Below are 18263 nucleotides of genomic sequence, written 5' to 3' on the forward strand. Positions count from 1 at the left end.
TGGGAATCCCCCAGGAATCATCTGGGAATGGATCACCTGGGAATGACCTGGGAATGGATCATCTGGGAATGAATCACCTGGGAATCCCCCAGGAATCATCTGGGAATGGATCACCTGGGAATCACCTGGGAATGACCTGGGAATGGATCACCTGGGAATCACCTGGGAAAGACCTGGGAATCACCTGGGAATGGATCACCTGGGAATGGATCACCTGGGAATCACCTGGGAATCACCTGGGAATGGATCACTTGGGAATGGATCACCTGGGCACCCACCACAGCGGCGCTGCTGCAGGTGGCACCGAGACACCAGGGCAGGCTCCTGTCCCCTCCCCAGGGCTGGGGACACCAGGGATGGGGCTGGGACACCAGGGATCCATCCCAGGGCTGGGGACACCAGGGATGGGGCTGGGACACCAGGGATGGAGCTGGGACACCAGGGATCCATCCCAGGGCTGGGGACACCAGGGATACAGGTGGGACACCAGGGATCCATCCCAACACTGGGACAGGGCAGCAAGGACACCAGCACAGCTGGACTTTGTCCCAGAGAGGCTCTGCAGACACAAGGAGAGCAGAGCTCTGCATGTGGGGAGAGCAGGAGCAGCTGAGCCCTCCCAGCTGGCCAGAAGGAGCTCCTGGCTGCTGTTTCTCCTCCTTCTGCAGCTTCTGGAGGAGTGCAAAGGAGCAGCAGAGTTCCCTTGTTGAGCTGCTCCCTTTGGGGAGGAACCCTCTGGCAAAATGTTTGTCCTTCCTGCCTCCCCCTGCCCTGCCCTCCCTGCGGGTCACCAGGGGCTTTCAGGACCCATCCCTGCAGAGAACAATCCCCATTTTGTTCTTGCAGCCTGGACAGAGCCCTGCCAGGCTGGGACAGCCCTCAGAGCTGGGGTTCCTCCTGCTGCAGGTGGGAAATGCCCTGCAGAGCTGGCATTGCTCAGGTGTGGGGCTCCGGCAGCCTCCTGTCCCCTCTGGATGCAAAATCCATCCTCATTCACACCCCCAGCGAGCCACGAGGCTCTGCCTGCCCTCTCTGCCTCCCCTGCTGCTGGAGGCAGGGATGGGGTGGATTTCTGCAGCCGAGGACACTGCAGGCACAGACTGCCAAGCCCTGAGCCCATCCCAGCGCCGGGAACTCGCCCCACACCTCCAGCAGCACAAGGAATCCTTTCAAGCAGTAAAAAAACCCCGTCCGCGGTCACATTCACAAAACACAATATTTGCAAAACCGGCCAGTAAACCTCAACTGTTGTTCACCCAGAGCAAACAGCCCCATAAAGGCTGGCGAGGAGCTGAGAGCAAACACAGCCCGGCTCGATGGGCTGGGCAGAGTCCACCCTGTGCCAGGCAGGGCCAGCAGCCCTGGCAGAGCAGAGCAGAGCAGAGGATGCCCCGATGTGCAGGGTGGCTCCAGCCCTGCCCAGGGCCGTTCCAGCAGCAGGAAATGGAACACAGAGCTCTCCCTGGCCTCGCCTTCCCCATCACCTCTGCCTGACCCTGAGCTGCTTTCCCTGCGGTTGGCATTTCCCTGCTCCCAGGCAGGTGCTTGTGCACTTGTTTAATCTGTTTTATTCCCTGGAGCAGGATCTGGAGCCATCCCCGTGCACGGACGCTGATTCAGGATCATCAGCTCTAATTACTGAGTAATTAGAGAGCCGGGTTTCGCTCTGGCCTCGAAAAATTTGCCTCCATTTTCTGCTGTGATGGCGGCACTTCTGGATTGGTTTAGAGTAGAAGCTCACTGTCTGACACAGGTGATGGGTATTGGGAAGTTATGGTAAATATTGTACACGTAGTTTTTAGTATAAAAAGATAATACCAGAGTGCCTCTGTCTGTCCTGCTGAGTGGACCTTGGCTGGACAGGAGAAAGAATTTTATAGATAAGGAACACTAAACAACCTTGAGAAAGAGAACTGAAGAGTTCTGACTCCTTCTTTGACTGCCAGACTGGGAAAAGAGAATTTCTGACTCATCTGGGGTCACTGTGAGCAGCAGAGATCCCAGCCCAGCCCTGGCGACAGCTCCTGCTGCAAACCAGGAGGGAGCAGATCCTGATCAGGATCCTGATCATCCCCTCTGGTGACACACTGCCATGTGGGCGGCACCGGGGAAACACCCCGAGCATTTCCAAACAACCCCGAGCATTTCCAAACAGCCCCTGAGCATTTCCAAACAGCCCCCGAGCATCAGGGCTGGGGCTGCTGCCCTTCCCCAGAAATGTAAATCTAGGTGGAACCATCCTGGAGCAGGATCTGGAGCCATCCCCGTGCACGGACGCTGATTCAGGATCATCAGCTCTAATTACTGGGTAATTAGAGAGCCGGGTTTCGCTCTGGCCTCAATTCCTTCTCCTGTCCCAAGGAGGTGGAAGGTGAGCAGGAGGAATCCCGCTTGTTTCAGGGACAGGGAAGTGCTGTCCTTGTCCCCAGCACTGATCCCAAGTACTGCCCCAACAGCTGCAAAATCAGCCTTGAAATCAGCCTCAAAATACTTCAAAATCAGCCTCAAATCAGCATCAAAATCAACCTTGAAATACTTCAAAATCAGCCAAGGACCTGAGAGGGAAATGGGGAAAAATCCAGGAAGGAGAGGAGGGAGAAACTGGAGCCGTTTTCCTCTGTGATGTTATTTGAGGTGTCCAGCCAAAATTACTGGGGAGGAATCCCACCAGGGATGAGTCCCCCAGCATGAAAATTCCATGTTCACTATTGAGGGGCTGTGAAAAGGGGTCAGGAGAGACCAGCTCTCCCCACACCCTTGGCCCTTCATGATCCAGCTCTTTCCAAGCAGGATCAGAAGCTGAATTTGAGCATTTTTACAGGGCTGTTCCCTCTCTGGCTTTTTCACATCCTCTGGAATTTCAAGAAAAGCCTGGAGATCAAGACTGGAGGCTCCTCCACCTTTCCAGGGTTTCTACAAGAGCTCACAGGACTGGTCACCATTCCAAGGGACACAGACCTTGGTGTCCAGCCCAGGGATGTCCCCAGTGCCCATCTGAACCCCTCAAACAGGGCTCACCCCTTGTTTGTCACCAGTTCTGGGCAGGTAGGAGGAAGTGTCTCTATCAGTGAAACCTCCAGGGGGGTGTGGACGTGTGAGCTGGACGGGGAGGAGGAAATACTTGAATATTTGCATTGACCTCATCGCAGTCTGGGTATAAACGGGGCTGGCAAGGGGCGAGGCTGCCTCAGTGCCAGGGCAGGTGGGTGAGCAGGGGGCACCAGAGGGGTCATGGCAGCTTTCCTGCTCCTGGCACCCCTGCTGCTGCTGGGGACGGCGTCTGGCCAGGCAGACACAGGCACAGATAGATGCCTGTGGCTCAGGAACACCACCGAAGGGAATTTCTCTGTGAAAACAACACCTGAGACTTACCAGCCCAACACAGCCTACCTGGGTAAGCCAGCCCTGCCTGGAGCTCGCAGGCTGCCCTCTGTGCCTGACCCTGCTGTGCTGCTGCAAATCTGCTGCAAATGCACGTTCTGATTCTGCTGCAATCCTTTCTCATTCCAGGCGGGTTCTGGCTGTTATTTGCTGCTGTTACCTCTTTGTTCCTATCTCATCTTCCCCTCCGCAGCTCAATCCCAAATCCCCTCTCTCTGCTCAGGATGATTTTTCCCCCCCCTTTATCTTTTTGCACAGAAGGACAAAAGAAAAGACAGAACTTGGGGAAGCTGTTTTGTGGTTCGGTTCCCTCCCCTCCTCTCTCGGACTTTGTCTTTCTGCACAGACAAAGGGGAAGAGGCGACTTTGGTGCTGACAAACGCTCAGCATCCACGGGAGGAAATGGATTTCAGGCTGCAGCAGGATGGGGCAAACACAGCTTGGGCCCTGAGGCCCAGAAAAACCCAAATTCTGAGAAAACAGTGGGGAAAAGACATCCTGAGCCTTACCTGATCCTCCCTGCAGGGAGGAGGTGTGAACTACACGGGTTCCCTCAGATCCCACCAGGCTGCACCCACAGCACTCAGCTGGGCTCCTTTCATTCACTCACTGCTGTTATTTCCATTTTTTGAGCAGGGGATTTAGGTTGGATGGCAATTCCTGCCTCACCTCATCTCCTGGAAGTTCTGGCTATTATTTCCATTTTTTGAGCAGGGGATTTAGGTTGGATGGCAATTCCTGCCTCACCTCATCTCCTGGAGGCTCTGGCTATTATTTCCATTTTTTTGAGCAGGGAATTGAGGTTTGGATGGCAGCTCCTGCCTCACCTCAGCTCCTGGAAGTTCTGGGTGTTATTTCAATATTTTTTTGAGCAAGAAATTGAGGTTTGGATGGCAGCTCCTGCCTCACCTCATCTCCCGGAGGTTCTGGGTGTTATTTCCATTTTTTGAGCAGGGAATTGAGGTTTGGATGGCAGCTCCTGCCTCACCTCATCTCCTGGAGGTTCTGGCAGCTTTGGTTTGAGGCAGGGCTGGCCCAAGGGGGAGTGAAGGCTGGCAGGGCCGTGGCAGGGCACTCAGGGGCCTGGGCAGCCCCTGCTGGTGCCCAGCGCTGTTGGTGGTGCCCAGCAGCTCCTCCCTGCCCCTCCTGGCCATGGGCCAGGTTCTGCTCTGGGGAAAATCCCCGAGAGCCCCGGGCAGGGCAGGGAGAGGCAGAACCAGCCAGGCTGGGGCTGCCCAGGGTTCCTTCCCGTCTGCAGGGCGGGCACAGGGCTCTGCCTGGCGTGGCACCAGGTGTGGCACCAGGTGTGGCACCGGGGGCTGAGCCCGGTGTGAGCAGCTCAGGGACACATAAAGGGGGTTTTTGGGGGTAAAACACCCTCTGTGCTGGCTGCTGTCACCACAAGGGCCACACAGGGTGTGGGCAAACCCTGAGGGCCCGGGGTCCTGGCAGGGCAGAAATGTCATTTTGGCGGAAATGCAACAATGACAGAAATGTCATTTTGGCAGAAATTGCAATCTCATTTCAGTGGAAATCTCATTTTGGCAGAAATGTAAATCTCATTTTGGCAGAAAGGTAAATCTCATTTTGGCAGGAATCTCATTTTGGCAGGAATCTCCTTTTGGCAGAAATGTAAATCTCATTTTGGTGGAAATCTCATTTTGGCAGAAATGTAATAATGGCAGAAATCTCATTTTGGCAGGAATCTCATTTGGCAGAAATCTCATTTTGGCAGGAATGTAAATCTCATTTGGGCAGAAATGTAAATCTCATTTTGGCAGGAATCTCATTTTGGCAGAAATCTCATTTTGGCAGGAATGTAAATCTCATTTTGGCGGAAATCCCATTTTGGCAGAAATGTAAATCTCATTTTGGCAGGAATCTCATTATGGCAGAAATGTCATTTTGGCAGAAATGTAAATCTCAATTTGGTGGAAATCTCATTTTGGCAGAAATGTAAATATCATTTTGGCAGGAATCTCCTTTTGGCAGAAATGTAAATCTCATTTTGGTGGAAATCTCATTTTGGCAGGAATGTAAATCTCATTTTGGCAGAAATCTCATTTTGGCAGGAATGTAAATCCCATTTTGGCAGGAATCTGACTGTGTCCCTCTCGCTGTGCCCCAGTGACCATCAAGGACGACAGGAACCACAGCAGCAGCCCGGGGCCGTTCCTGCTGCAGGCCGTGTCCCAGAACACCTCGGTGGGGCAGTGGGAGACGTTAGACACGCAGACGTGCAACAATGTGACCACAGCATGGCTGAACGTCTCTGAGAGAGCGGCCAACTGGACATCCCATGCAGAGAACTTCTCCTCAGTGCAGATCATGTGAGCAGCGACCCCCTGAGCCCCGGCTGGGACAAACCCAGAGCCGGGCTGAGCACATCCTCCAGAGCCCTCTGCATTGTCCTTTTCCTTTTCCTTTTCCTTTTCCTTTTCCTTTTCCTTTTCCTTTTCCTTTTCCTTTTCCTTTTCCTTTTCCTTTTCCTTTTCCTTTTCCTTTTCCTTTTCCTTTTCCTTTTCCTTTTCCTTTTCCTTTTCCTTTTCCTTTTCGCCTTTTTTCCTTCTCCTTCTTCTCCTTCTCCTTCTTCCCTTCTCCTTCTCCTTCTCCTTCTCCTGCTCCTTCTCCTTTTTCCCTTCTCCTTCTATTTCTCCTCCTCCTTTTTTCCTTCTTCTCCTTCTCCTTCTTTTTTCCTTCTCCTCCTCCATCACCTTCTCCTTCTCCCTCTCCTTTTTTCCTTCTCCTCCTTCTCCTTTTCCAACTTTAGCTCCCGAAAGCCAGCCCAGGGGTGCAGTGGGAGTCTGGAGATGCTCGCAGAGCAGAAATGCAGATTAATGTCATGGAAGGGGCCCAGCTGAGCACTCCCATTACCCCAGTGGGAGACGTTTGTCCAAGGCCAGCAGAGCCCCCAGCCTTATCTGTGGGGAGGAAGCTCAGCCAGCTCCTGCTAATTACAGGGAGCAGATGGTTCCCAGTTAATTGCCACCCGTCCCCAGCCCCAGCGCAGCCAAAATGTGATGGAGAAACAATTTCAGATGTTGGAAACACCCCCAAAACAAGCTCAGAGTGGCTCTGGAATTCCTGTCCCTCCATCTGCTGGCAGTGTCCCCTTTCCATCCCCCTGGGACACTCAGCTTCTCTGCCCTGAACTGGTTTTCCTCTCTCTTCCCTCCTCCCACAGGGTCTATATCAGGCTCCCTAATGACATCACTGAGCTCAGGATCTGGACGCTGGACAGAGGTAAATAAATAATCTGCATAGAGGTGAATAATCTCCACAGAGGTAAATAATCATAGAGGTAAATAATCTCCACAGAGGTAAATAATCTCTATAGAGATGAATAATCTGCATAGAGGTGAATAATTTCCATAGAGGTAAATAATCTCCATAGAGGTAAATAATCTGCATAGAGGAGAATAATCTGCATAGAGGTAAATAAATAATCTGCATAGAGGTAAATAAATAATCTGCATAGAGGGTCAGGGTCAGGGCCAGGGTCAGGGTCAGGGAGAGGGTCAGGGTTAGGGTCAGGATTAGGATAGGGCAGGGTCAGGGTCAGGAGGGTCAGGTCGGGACAGGGTCAGGGTCAGGGCAGGTTTAGGTCAGGGTTATCAGGTGTCAGGGTTTAGGTCAGGGTCAGGGTCAGGGACAGGGTCAGGGACAGGGTCAGGTTTAGGATCAGGGTCAGGGCCAGGGTCAGGTTTAGGATCAGGGTTAGGGTCAGGCTCCTCTGATGTCCTCAGCCACCCCCCTCCTCCACAGAGAGTGTGACCCCTCATTCCTCTGAAATCACAGAAGCAGAAGCTCTCAAATTACAAATGTTCCTTTACATTTGTAACCAATTTTTTTTTTCCATTTCAGCTGCAGAAACCACCCCGGTGCCCTCCAACACCACCTCCGCCTCCAGCACCACTCCCAACTCGGTGGGCAGGGCTCGGGGCAGCTCCTGCCTGCTGGCTGCCCTGCTGCTGCTGCTGCCCACAGCCAGCCTGCTCTCCTAGAGGGGCCCCAGCTCTGCTGCCCCTTCCCCTGCTCAGGAACACGGGGCTGAGCTGATTTACTCAGGAAAACTCTTCCTTGCTGTGAGAAATGTGTGAGAAATGCACCTGCACGGGAAACGAGAACAGTGATCCTCCCCTGCTGCCCTCGCCCACGAGCTCAGCAAAAGGGAATTTCCCCAGCAGAGACCCCTCTGCCCTGGCTGTGCTTTTGTGACCCAAAAATGGGTGAGCAGAGCCCAAGGAACACGGGACATTCATGAATCCATGATTTCCTCATGGCCTGAAGGCATCCTGTGAAGCACAAAACGCCTGAAGGGAGGAGAACTCTTCTTCTTCATCGTCGTCTTCTCCTTCTTTGTCTTCTCCTTCTTCTTCTTCTTCTTCTTCGTCTTCTTCGTCTTCTTCTTCTTCTTCTATTTCTTCTTCATCTTCATCTTCATCTTCTTCTTCTTCTTCTTCATCTCTGTCTTCTTTATCTTCGTTCTTCTTCATCTTTGTCTTTGTCTTCTTCTTCTTCATCTTTGTCTTCTTCATCATCTTCTTCTTCTCTGTCTTCTTCTTCTTCGTCGTCTTCTCCTCCTTCTTCTTCTCCATCTTCTCCTCCTTCTTCTTGTTCTTCGTCTTCCTCCTCTTCCTCCTCCTCTTCCAAGCAGCTCCAGGAGGGCTCTGCCTTTGCCTCCTCTTCCTCCTCTTCCTCCTCTTTCCCTCCATCCCCTCCTGGCACAGCCCTGGCTCTCGGGGAGCGGAGCTGAGCCTGGGGAGGGAAATCCAGCCCAAACCCCCCAGGCTGAGCCCAGCCCAGGCTGCAGAGCCCCCACACCCAGCCCAGGAATTTCTGCTCCAAACCCCCTGAATTTCATTCTTCCAGCAGATGATTCTCTTTGTTCTCCCTCTGTTTTTCCCCCTGGAAAGGCAAGGTGGGCATTTTGTGTTCCTCTTTTATTTTTTTTTTTAATCAACAGCTGATTTTTACTGCAAGGCAAGATTATTGTGTGGGCCAACGGACGTCTTGATTTTATTGTTGTTTGTATTTTTATATGGGAAAAACGTGTGTTTAGAAATTTTTCAAATTGTGGAAAGCAATTTTTTTTTTCCTTAAACAAATCTAAATAAAATAAGGAATCAAAATTGGTTCTTGCACCTCCCATTGTTTCCTGGTGATGTTGTTGGAGGTGAAGGGGATTTGAAATTGTTCTGAAATATTTGGCTTTGACCCCACAGATGGAGGAACAAATAAATAAAGGTGAGGCCTGAGCTCTGCAATCCTGGATTTTTGGGGGAAAATCCTCTTGTGCTTCCTCTTGAGGAGGCTGAGCCCCAAACCAGAGCAACATTTCAAATTTAAAAAACAGTCCTGGCTTTAAACTGCCCTTCCCAGCCCAGAGCTGCCCAATCCCCTCATTTCTGCTGAATAAATCCTAATTCCCAAGGGATTGAGGAGCCTGGGAATGAAGGAGCCTGAAAATTTAACGCAGGAGCTGAACACCACGAGAAAAAATTCTGCTTGCCCATTTATATTTCTCAAGAACTCAAAAAAGTTTTGTTATATTTCTATTTCTCAGGAATGCAGAAAGAAATTGTGCCTGCCCATTTATATTTCTCAGGAATTCAGAAAAAAAATTGTTACATTTATATTTCTCAGGAATTCAGAAAGAAATTCTGCCTGCCCATTTCTATTGCTCAGGAATTCAGAAAAAAAATTGTTACATTTATATTTCTCAGGAATTCAGAAAGAAATTCTGCCTGCCCATTTCTATTGCTCAGGAATTCAGAAAGAAATTGTGGCTTCCCATTTACATTTTTCAGGAATTCAGAAAAAAATTGTTACCTTTCTATTTCTCAGGAATTCAGAAGAAATTGTCCCTGCCCATTTCCATTCCTCAGGAATTCAGAAAAAAATTACTATATTTATATTTCTCAGGAATTCAGAAAGAATTCTGCCTGTTCATTTATATTTCTCAGGAATTCAGAAAGAAATTGTGCCTGCCCATTTATATTTTCCAGGAATTCAGAAAAAAATTGACCCTGCCCATTTCTATTTCCCAGGAATTCGGAAAGAATTGTTATATTTCTATTTCTCAGGAATTCAGAAGAATTTGTCCCTGCTCATTTCTATTTCTTAGGCACTCAGATATCAAGTCTGAGAGGGAAATTTTTTAATTAATTCCATCAGAATCGTTCAAAATATTATCCCCAAGAGTTGACAGCTGTGATTAAACATTGCTAAGGCTGGTTTGGCTTTCAGGCTGAGCTTTCACTCAATTCTTGCTTGTTCAAATTGTACAAAAGCCATGATTTGCCCCAAAAAATAAAGGTAATTCCCCCTCCCATGCCCTGAGTGTAAATTCCACTTGTTTCACCGTAATTTCCACTTCTCTCCCTGTTTGCTGCTGGGCTGAGGAGGGGTTGGCGAGGGAAGAATTCCCCAGCACAATTTCACATTTCCACAGGTGCCATTTGAGCCTGCAGGGCTCCATTCGTGGAATGTTCTCGCAGAATTCCACATAAATCATTTTATTTTAGTGGCCAGCCATTAAATTTGGCTCCTGTGTAGCAGACGGGGTAATTAGCAGAGATAGGAGCATTCTTTATCAGCGCACGACACACAATAAAATCCTAATTAGTGCGGGAAATTACGGCTCAGCTCCCATCTCTTTGTTGATCCATCTATCTGCTAAGATTACAGCCTCGGATAATAAATATGAAATTGCATTTAAATGTCCCTGTGGCACCTCCCATGTCCCAGATTATCCCCACGTGCTGCTTTGGCCCATCCATGCTGAATCCTTTGCCACATTCACTGAATTTCTGGGTACATTTATGGGGACAGAGCTGTTTATTCCTTTACCACATTCCCTGAATTTCTAGGTAAATTTACAAGGACAAAGTTTTTTAATTCTTTGCCTCATTCACTGAATTTCCGAGCACATTTACGAGCAGAAATTTGAATTTTCCACACCAGTGTAAAAACAATTTCAGGGAAAAAGCCAAGAAATGCCCCTGAGCACCCAACCCCGGTTTTCCCCTCATTTTTCAGACTCCCACGCTCTGTTTCCACTTGGCCTCCCCGCTCTACAGGTTAATTAATTGGTTCCAATTAGTGCCAGGCACAAACAAACACCCTAATGAGCTTTACCCAGGGTGGGAATTGCGGGGGCTCAGGAAAATGAGGAAATTTGGGGAATTCTGGGGCACAGACAGCTCCTTTTCTCCAGTTTTTTGCTCTTTATTGGCCTCATTCAGTCCAGCCCAAAAGTGAGCAATCCCAAAAAAAAACCCCTTTAGGAGGGAAACAAAAACGCCCTAAAAAGGGAAATAGAAGCACTTTAAGGGGGGAAATAAAAGCACCTTAATGAGGAAAATAAATGAGGAAAATTAAGATGTTTTATCTTAAGGAAGGAAAATAAAAGCACTTTAAGGAGGGAAAATAAAAGCACCTTAAGGAAGGAAAGTAAAGGCACCTTAAGGAGAGAAATAAAAGCACCTTAATGAGGAAAATTAAGATGTTTTATCTTAAGGAGGAAAATAAAAGCACCTTAAGGAGGAAAATAAAAGCACTTTAAGGAGGGAAAGAAAAGCCCCTTAAGGAGGGAAAATAAAAGCACCTTAAGGAGAGAAATAAAAGCACCTTAATGAGGAAAATTAAGATGTTTTATCTTAAGGAGGAAAATAAAAGCACCTTAAGGAGAGAAATAAAAGCACTTTAAGGAGGGGAATCCCAGTGGGGAACTGGGAGGTGCAGCTGAGCTCAGGGGAGCAGCTCCTCATCCCTCAATATGTGGATTATTTATTAACTCCTGCCTTGTTTGGGCTACAATGGGCTGTAAAAAACCAGCCCGAGGAGCGGCAGAACTTGGTGGAGTTTCCTCTCTCTCTGCTGCTCCTTTTGGGCGCTCCATGTCCCCAGGTGTCACAGGAACAGGATCAGTTCACTGCACCCTCTGTCCTCCCTTGGCCACTGTGCTTCAAAAACAGGAAGAAATCGAGATTTTTCCTCCTCCAGTGAGGCAGAATTGGGAAAAACCTCCCTGAACTAAAAATGAAAAATGAAAATAAATGGAAATAAAAAGGAAAGCTGCTGCTGGACAGATTTCCTGGGCTGCCTCAACCTTTGCTTTTGGTTGACAGGAGCAGACCGTGCCACGGGCGTTCAACTCCATCAGCTGCTGGCACAGGCAGCCCCTGGCCTGGCATTGGCTCAGGAAAGGAGCAGTTTTGGTGAAAATCACAGAAATACCTCAGAAACCCCTGCACTGACACCTCACCACAGCACATTCAAATAAATTATTTACTGTGCCCAGCTCTTCCACAAACCCTGATTTGATTTTAGCACGGGGCAGGAAGGCAGGGCTGGGTCTTTCAGTCCCACTAAACACAACTGGGGGCTTGAAATGACATTTCCTGTCATTATTTCCCTGCCATTCTCATTTCCATGCACCAAAGCTGGAATCCTGGTCCTCCAGGCTCTGCTGGGATCAGCTGTGGCCTCGCAGGGCTGTCCCCTCTGTCACCTGAACTGTCCTCAGAGCATTTCATCACTCAGTCACTCCGGCAGAGCCCAATGTTTAATGTTCAGTGTTTAATTCCGGGAGTTCATTCCCTCCCTCCCTCAGCTGGGAATTTGGAATCCCACAGAGAATTCCCTGCAGGGCTCCCTCTGAGCAGGACGAGGGGACAGCACCCACTGAAATCCCAATTTTCACACCACTGAAATCCCAATTTTCACACCAATGAAATCCCAATTTCAACGCCAGCCCTGCTGTTTCCAGCCCCTTTCACCCAAACCCCTTGCCCAGGCACCCAATTTATTCCCATTTCCCCAGAGCTGCAGTCATTGAAATCCGAGAAATCCGAATAATTGGCACAGATCGATCTTCACAGCAATAAATACAAATATAGATATATTATATATTATATATTATATATTATATATTATATATAATAATATAATTATAATAAATATAATATATATATTAATATATATTAATATATATATTATATATTAATATATATTATATATATTAATTATATATATTATATATATTATACCTTATATATTATATACTATATACTATATACTATATACTATATATACTATATATATATATATTTTTAATATTAAATAAATACTCAGGGGCTTTGTCAGGGCCATGGGGCTGCAGAAACCCTCAGCAGTCTGGGCTGCCTTTTCTGCCCCCGTGCCAATAAAAGCAGTGGGCTGTGCTGTGCAGATGTAACGTTTGTTTGCTCGGTTTTTGCCAGCAGCTGAGCGGATTCCTGCTCTGATAAAGAGAGCACATGATGTGTTTGAGTGTCCATGAGTCACTGCCCTGTGAATCAGCAGCACCAGCTCTGGATTTACATCATTGCAGGGCAGCAGGAGGGGTCAGAGCAGCTGCAAAACCCCCCCATGGTGAATAAAAACTGCTGATTCCACATTTGGGGAGGGAAAAAAGCAGGGAAAAGGGGCAAATGTGGCCGCTGAGTGTTCATTGCACTGAGCACTCCCTGCATGGCTCACACTGCAAGGAACCTGCAGCCAAATATCCCCAAAGCACCACCTTTAAATAGGAAAAAAATCCCCAAAGCTGCTGCAGCCAGGGCAGAGGTTTTGCCCTGACAAAGGGAATATTCCTCATTTTTCTCCCAATTCCCTTTTGGAATTTCCAAAGGGAATATCCCTCATTTTTGTCCCAACTCCCTTTTGGAATTTCCAAAGGGAATATCCCTCATTTTTCTCCCAATTCCCTTTTGGAATTTCCAAAGGGAATATCCCTCATTTTTCTCCCAATTCCCTTTTGGAATTTCCAAAGGGAATATTCCTCATTTTTCTCCCAATTCCCTTTCTGAAGCTCTCCCAGGGAGGTTGAGTGAAGCTGAACCAGGCCAGGGCACAGAGCTGCCCCCATCTATAGCAATTCCCATTTCACATTCCAGAGCAGCTCAGACTCCTGTGAATTTAAAGTTTTAAACCATCCCAGGTATTTTTTGGCAGGGCAAAGCCCACTTTGCCTGAACCTGCAGCAGAGCGTGCTTCATTAAACCTCCCCAAAGAGGATGTTTGCTCCCACTACTCAAACACCCCATTTCCTTTGAAAGCAAGGGAATTGCTGCCTTGCTTATCAGATTCTGTTTTTTAATTATATCCATTAAGTTATCCAGGAGAATTGGGGTAGTGCCCATCTAAACTCCTCTCACAGCCTCATCCTGCTGCAACAGCCTCCACTGAGTTTTGGGGTTGATTTCAGGGTTGATTTAAGGGTGGATTTAAAGGTTGATTTAAGGGAGGATTTAAGGGTTGATTTCAGGGTGGATTTAAGGGTTTATTCTTGCACTCCCTCCCCAGGGCTCTGCCACCACTGGGGCTGTGGCATTCCCACTGCAGCTCCCTCAGTTTTCCATTCTCACCCTGCTCCCTTTGGCTCTCCAGTTTGGGTCAGAAATGCTTTTTTTCACTGCCCACCACAGCAGTTGCACACACACAGAAAGATCTGCTGGCCACAGGACGAAACGTGCCTGCAGCACAGGAAATAAACTGATAAGAAGCAAAAAATAGAAAGATAATGTTGTTCTCACCCTCAAAAATGCTTCTCTGTTTGATCAAGGAGCAAAGCAACACCAAAGCTCACATTATCAAATAAATTAATTCAATATTTAATCAGAGAGAAATCAAAGACTTTGGGGATTTTGCCAGGCCACCTCCTCTCCCCAAAGCTGCTTTATTTACCACGGCACAACTCTAAATCTCACATCAGCTGGCAAAACAGGAAGGTCTTGAGGAAAAGCAGAGAAACCAACCCATTGTGAGAAGCCAGATGGGCAAACTGCTGGGAGGGTCCTGGTGAAACACCTGCCCTCGTCCTGCAGGAGCACAGAACCAGGGCTGGCTGCAGGAAACGCTGGGCAGGGAGCTGAGAATGGAGATTTCTGCTGAGCACCTGAGGCCAGGCTGATTTCACTTGACAATTGTTTCCTCTCCCTTGTAAACCACCACGTTCTGCTCTGTCTCGTGCACCTCCACCTTGTACAGGACGCCCTGGGGCAGGAGCTTCTGGAGGCTGTCCCAGATGAACACAGCCACGTTCTCCGTGGTGCTGAGGGGGAACAGCAGCAGGGCCAGGGCTCAGAGGGCAGAACTGACACCAAAATCTGCAGCCAGGGTGGGCTGGGGGATGCTGAGGGGCAGCTGGGGACACCTGGGCCACGTGGGGATGGTGGCACTGCCAGCACGTGGGGTGGGATGGGTGGGATGGGATGGGGTGGGATGGGATGGGATGGGATGGGATGGGATGGGTGGGATGGGTGGGATGGGTGGGATGGGGTGGGATTGGAGATGGATGGGATGGGATGGGTGGGATGGGATGGATGGGGTGAGATGGGTGGGATGGGATGGGATGGGATGGGTGGGATGGGATGGGTGGGATGGGTGGGATGGGATGGGATGGGATGGGATGGGATGGGATGGGTGGGATGGGTGGGATGGGCAGGTCCTGCCTGTCCAGGCTGATGTAGGAGGGGCAGCAGGGCTGGACACAGGTGTGCTCAGCACACAGGTACAGATGCTGCTGCTGCTGCTGCTGCTGCTGCTGCTGCCCAGGCAGGATGAGCCCCCCCAGGAGCCCCCTGACCCACCTCACCACCTCAGAGAAGTAGGGCACGTCCTTGTCCAGGTTTTTGTGGTCGAGGGGCTCCATGATCGCTGCCTGCAGAGAGAGCACAGTGACAGCCCTGTCCCTGTCCCCATCCCCGTCCCTGTCCCTGTCCCTGCCTGGCCTGAGGCCCAGGTAACCCCCACAGCCAGGATGGGAATAAAGGGAAAGAGCCCCAGATGCAGCTGTAGATTCCCAGCTGGAGACGCGGCTCTGCCTCACAGAACACAGCTAAGGCATTTATTCTTCAATTATTGCCTAATTTCCTTTTGATGTGCTGCCTTCAGCAGCTCACCACGTCCCCATGCTGGGACCAGACAAGCTCTAATCATCTCTCCCAGGGGATTAGAAGGAAAACTGGGCTATTTTTACCTGCATGTATTCCTTCAGGTCTGTCAGGTTCATCACCATCCCCGAGACCGGGTCAATCTGCAGGGAAGCACAAGGGACATTGGTGGCAGCACAAACCAGACAGGAATATCTATGCTCAGCTCATCTGAGCCACAAGGAAATTATCTCCCCGCTGTCAGAGGGCTCCAGCTGCACTCCTGGGATGCTCCCAAGGGCTTGGTACAGCCTGGAAACAATTCCAGAGGTTCCACTCTCTCCTAAAAGCTGACACCAGGCAGAAACAACGCTCTGGAAGAGTCTTCAAGCATGAAAACAGCATTAAACTGCAAATCCTTGTGAACAGGACAGTGGGCACAGAAAACCTGCTCTAGCGATGTGCACAGAGTTTCTGAAATACTCTGGGAAATCCAGAACCGTGGGGATTGTGCCACCCTGAGGGACAGGAAAGGACGCTGGCAGCACTCACCTCTCCACGCACGGTGACCACAACTGGAAAACAGAAAAGATCAGGTCACTGTGGTGCCCATGAACCCAAAACCACATCTGCTGCTCGGCTGGGACTCACAGCCCTGCTCACCCACGGGCTGCACTCAGGAGTGGGACTGCTTTTACAAAATGAGGGGATGCTCCATAAAAACAACGGCTCAGAGGCACAAAAATCCCTCCCCAAGGGCTGGTGCCACAGCAGGCTGCAGATAAGCCTGTCTCCCCTGATAAAGCAGCTCCTCAGTAGAGGTTTCAGGGTGCCAACAGCACAGGGAGCCTCTCCAGGAATTGCAGAGATCTAATTCTGCGTGCTCGGAGTGTTCAAATGGGAGAACTTGTGAAAAAAACCCATTCAAATAATGTTTACAGGCTGTTTAATTTGCATGGCTCTTGCTTAGAAAAATCTCCATTCCAATCACAATGACTCTGCAGCGCGTAAACAAGCAGACTTGATTCAAAAAGTGGCATTTGAAAATAAATATTTATTATCTACTCAGCTGAAAAATGGCAAACCCATGCTACGGTTCAACCCCCTGCTGCTGAAACTTCCTCCTAATTCTGAATAAAAACACAAACTCAGCCACTGGGTTTGTGTTTTTATTAAGAATTAGGAGGAAAAAAAGCTGTTTGAGGCTGCTGAGAGTGAGTGGCCCTGCCCTCCCCACCCTGAGCAAGGATGGAAATCAGTTTCCCACCTTTGTAGTTGTGTCCGTGGCCATTGGGATTGTTGCACTTCCCAAAGAGCTTCAGGTTCTCCTCATCACTCAGGGATTTGCTGTGGGAAAGGCAGGCATGGATCTGTTCCACATCTCCATGGGTTCACTCAGCTCTGCTCTCCAGCTCTCCATCTCTTCCCTCTCCCACATTTAACCAGCCCAGGAGGCACAAACACAGACAGAAATGGCTGGGCCATGAAAAGATGCTGTTGACAGCACTGAATCTTTCCCTGCTGTGGTTTTGTGTCTGTTTCACTGCTGGATAAATGTTCAACATCTGGGCCCAAAATCCCTTCGGCCTGCAGCAAGCTGCACATTTGGGTTTATCACCGATTAACAAAGAAGTACAAAGGATTTCCCTCTGAATGTTCCCTTTGAAGCAATGCAGGGCCCTGCTCTGAGCGCTTCAGGTCAAGGCACATTTTGGGGACATCACAGAACCCCAGGATCACTGAGCTTGGAAAGAGCCGTGAGATCCTGGGGTCCAAGCAGAGCCAGAGCACTGAGTGCCACATCCCGGAGTTCCTCGGGCACCTCCAGGGATGGGGACGCCCCGGGCTGCCCCTTCCAAGGCCTGGCCACCGCTTCCATGGAGAAATCCTCCTGATCTCCAGCCTAAACCTCCTCTGGCACAGCTCGAGGCTGTTTCCCCTCGTCCCACCGCTCCTAGCCTGGGAGAAGAGACCGGTCCTAAAACTGAGGCAGCTTCAGGTCAAGGAATTTATCAGTTTTGGGGGAAAACCAGCAGATGGGGGGGCGCAGGGCGATGTTTACAAAGCGAAAGCGCCGCCGGCTCAGTCAGAACACGGAACTGCAGCCGGGCACGGAGGGCTGGCTGCGGGAAGGGGCCGGGCCGGGGACACAACCGGGAAACGCAGCGGGGTTCGGAGCGTCCTCCGGTGCGGGGCTCCCTGTGCGGGGCTCCCTGTGCGGGTTCACCTGTGCGGGGCTCACCTGTGCAGGCGGTGGCAGGCGCTGAAGGTGACGGAGCGCGACAGCCGCGCCAGGCGGGCGGAGCGCGGTGACATCGCGGGGACGCGGCGGGGCCGGAGCGGGGCGGCTCCAGCCCAGCCACGGGGGCGGCTCCGGCCCGGCCTCATCCCGGCCCCGGGGGCGGCTCCAGCCCGCGGGATCCGCCCGCCGAGACCGGGAGATGCTGCAGTTCCTCCCCGTGTGAGGCCCCGGGGATGCTCCGGTCCATCCGTGCCGGTGCGGGATGCGGGGATGCTCCAATCCCCCGGTGCCGATGTCGGACTCGGGGATGCTCCAGTTCCTCGCCGTGTTCAGCCCCTGGATGCTCTGGTTACCCCGTGTTTAGCCCTGGAGATGCTCCGGTCCTTCCGTGTTGTTGTCGGACCCGGTGATGCTCCAGTTCCTCCCCGTGTTCAGCCCCGGGATGCTCCAATCCCTCCTTGTTCAGCCCTAGGATGTTCCAAACCCCCATGTTCATCCCCGGGATGCTCCAATCCCTCCTTGTTCAGCCCTAGGATGTTCCAAACCCCCCATGTTCATCCCCGGGATGCTCCAATCCCCCGTGTTCAGCCCCGGGATGCTCCAAACCCCCTGTTCAGCCCCGGGATGCTCCAAACCCCCCATGTTCAGCCCTAGGATGCTCCAGTTCCCCCCGTGTTCAGCCCCTGGATGCTCCAATCCCCCCGTGTTCGCTTCCAGGATGC

General features: G+C 50.5%; 1 protein-coding gene across 1 annotated transcript; it reads right to left on the reverse strand.

Moving 5' to 3' along the window:
• Window positions 1-14010: 14010 nt before the first annotated feature.
• On the reverse strand, window positions 14011-17948 carry PTS (6-pyruvoyltetrahydropterin synthase). The gene is made up of 6 exons (XM_064732168.1): window positions 17542-17948; window positions 16567-16646; window positions 15852-15874; window positions 15407-15463; window positions 15018-15088; window positions 14011-14479 (listed from the first exon to the last, which is right to left on the reverse strand). The coding sequence occupies exons 1-6, from the start codon at window positions 17685-17687 to the stop codon at window positions 14341-14343; spliced, it is 516 nt and encodes a 171-aa protein (XP_064588238.1). The 5' UTR covers window positions 17688-17948; the 3' UTR covers window positions 14011-14340.
• Between the last annotated feature and the right edge of the window lie 315 nt (window positions 17949-18263).

This window comes from Zonotrichia leucophrys, chromosome 24, assembly GCF_028769735.1.
Source record: "Zonotrichia leucophrys gambelii isolate GWCS_2022_RI chromosome 24, RI_Zleu_2.0, whole genome shotgun sequence".
NCBI classification, from domain to species: Eukaryota; Metazoa; Chordata; class Aves; order Passeriformes; family Passerellidae; genus Zonotrichia; species Zonotrichia leucophrys.

Excerpts from the sequence above, each read along its gene's own strand:
- PTS (XM_064732168.1), bottom strand. The coding sequence starts at position 17,687 with ATGAGGCCGGGCCGGAGCCGCCCCCGTGGCTGGGCTGGAGCCGCCCCG. Across the intron at positions 15,875-16,566 it reads CCACGGACACAACTACAAAG|TTGTGGTCACCGTGCGTGGA; the intron begins GTGGGAAACTGA and ends TCTGTTTTCCAG. Across the intron at positions 14,480-15,017 it reads TACTTCTCTGAGGTGGTGAG|CACCACGGAGAACGTGGCTG; the intron begins GTGGGTCAGGGG and ends GTTCCCCCTCAG.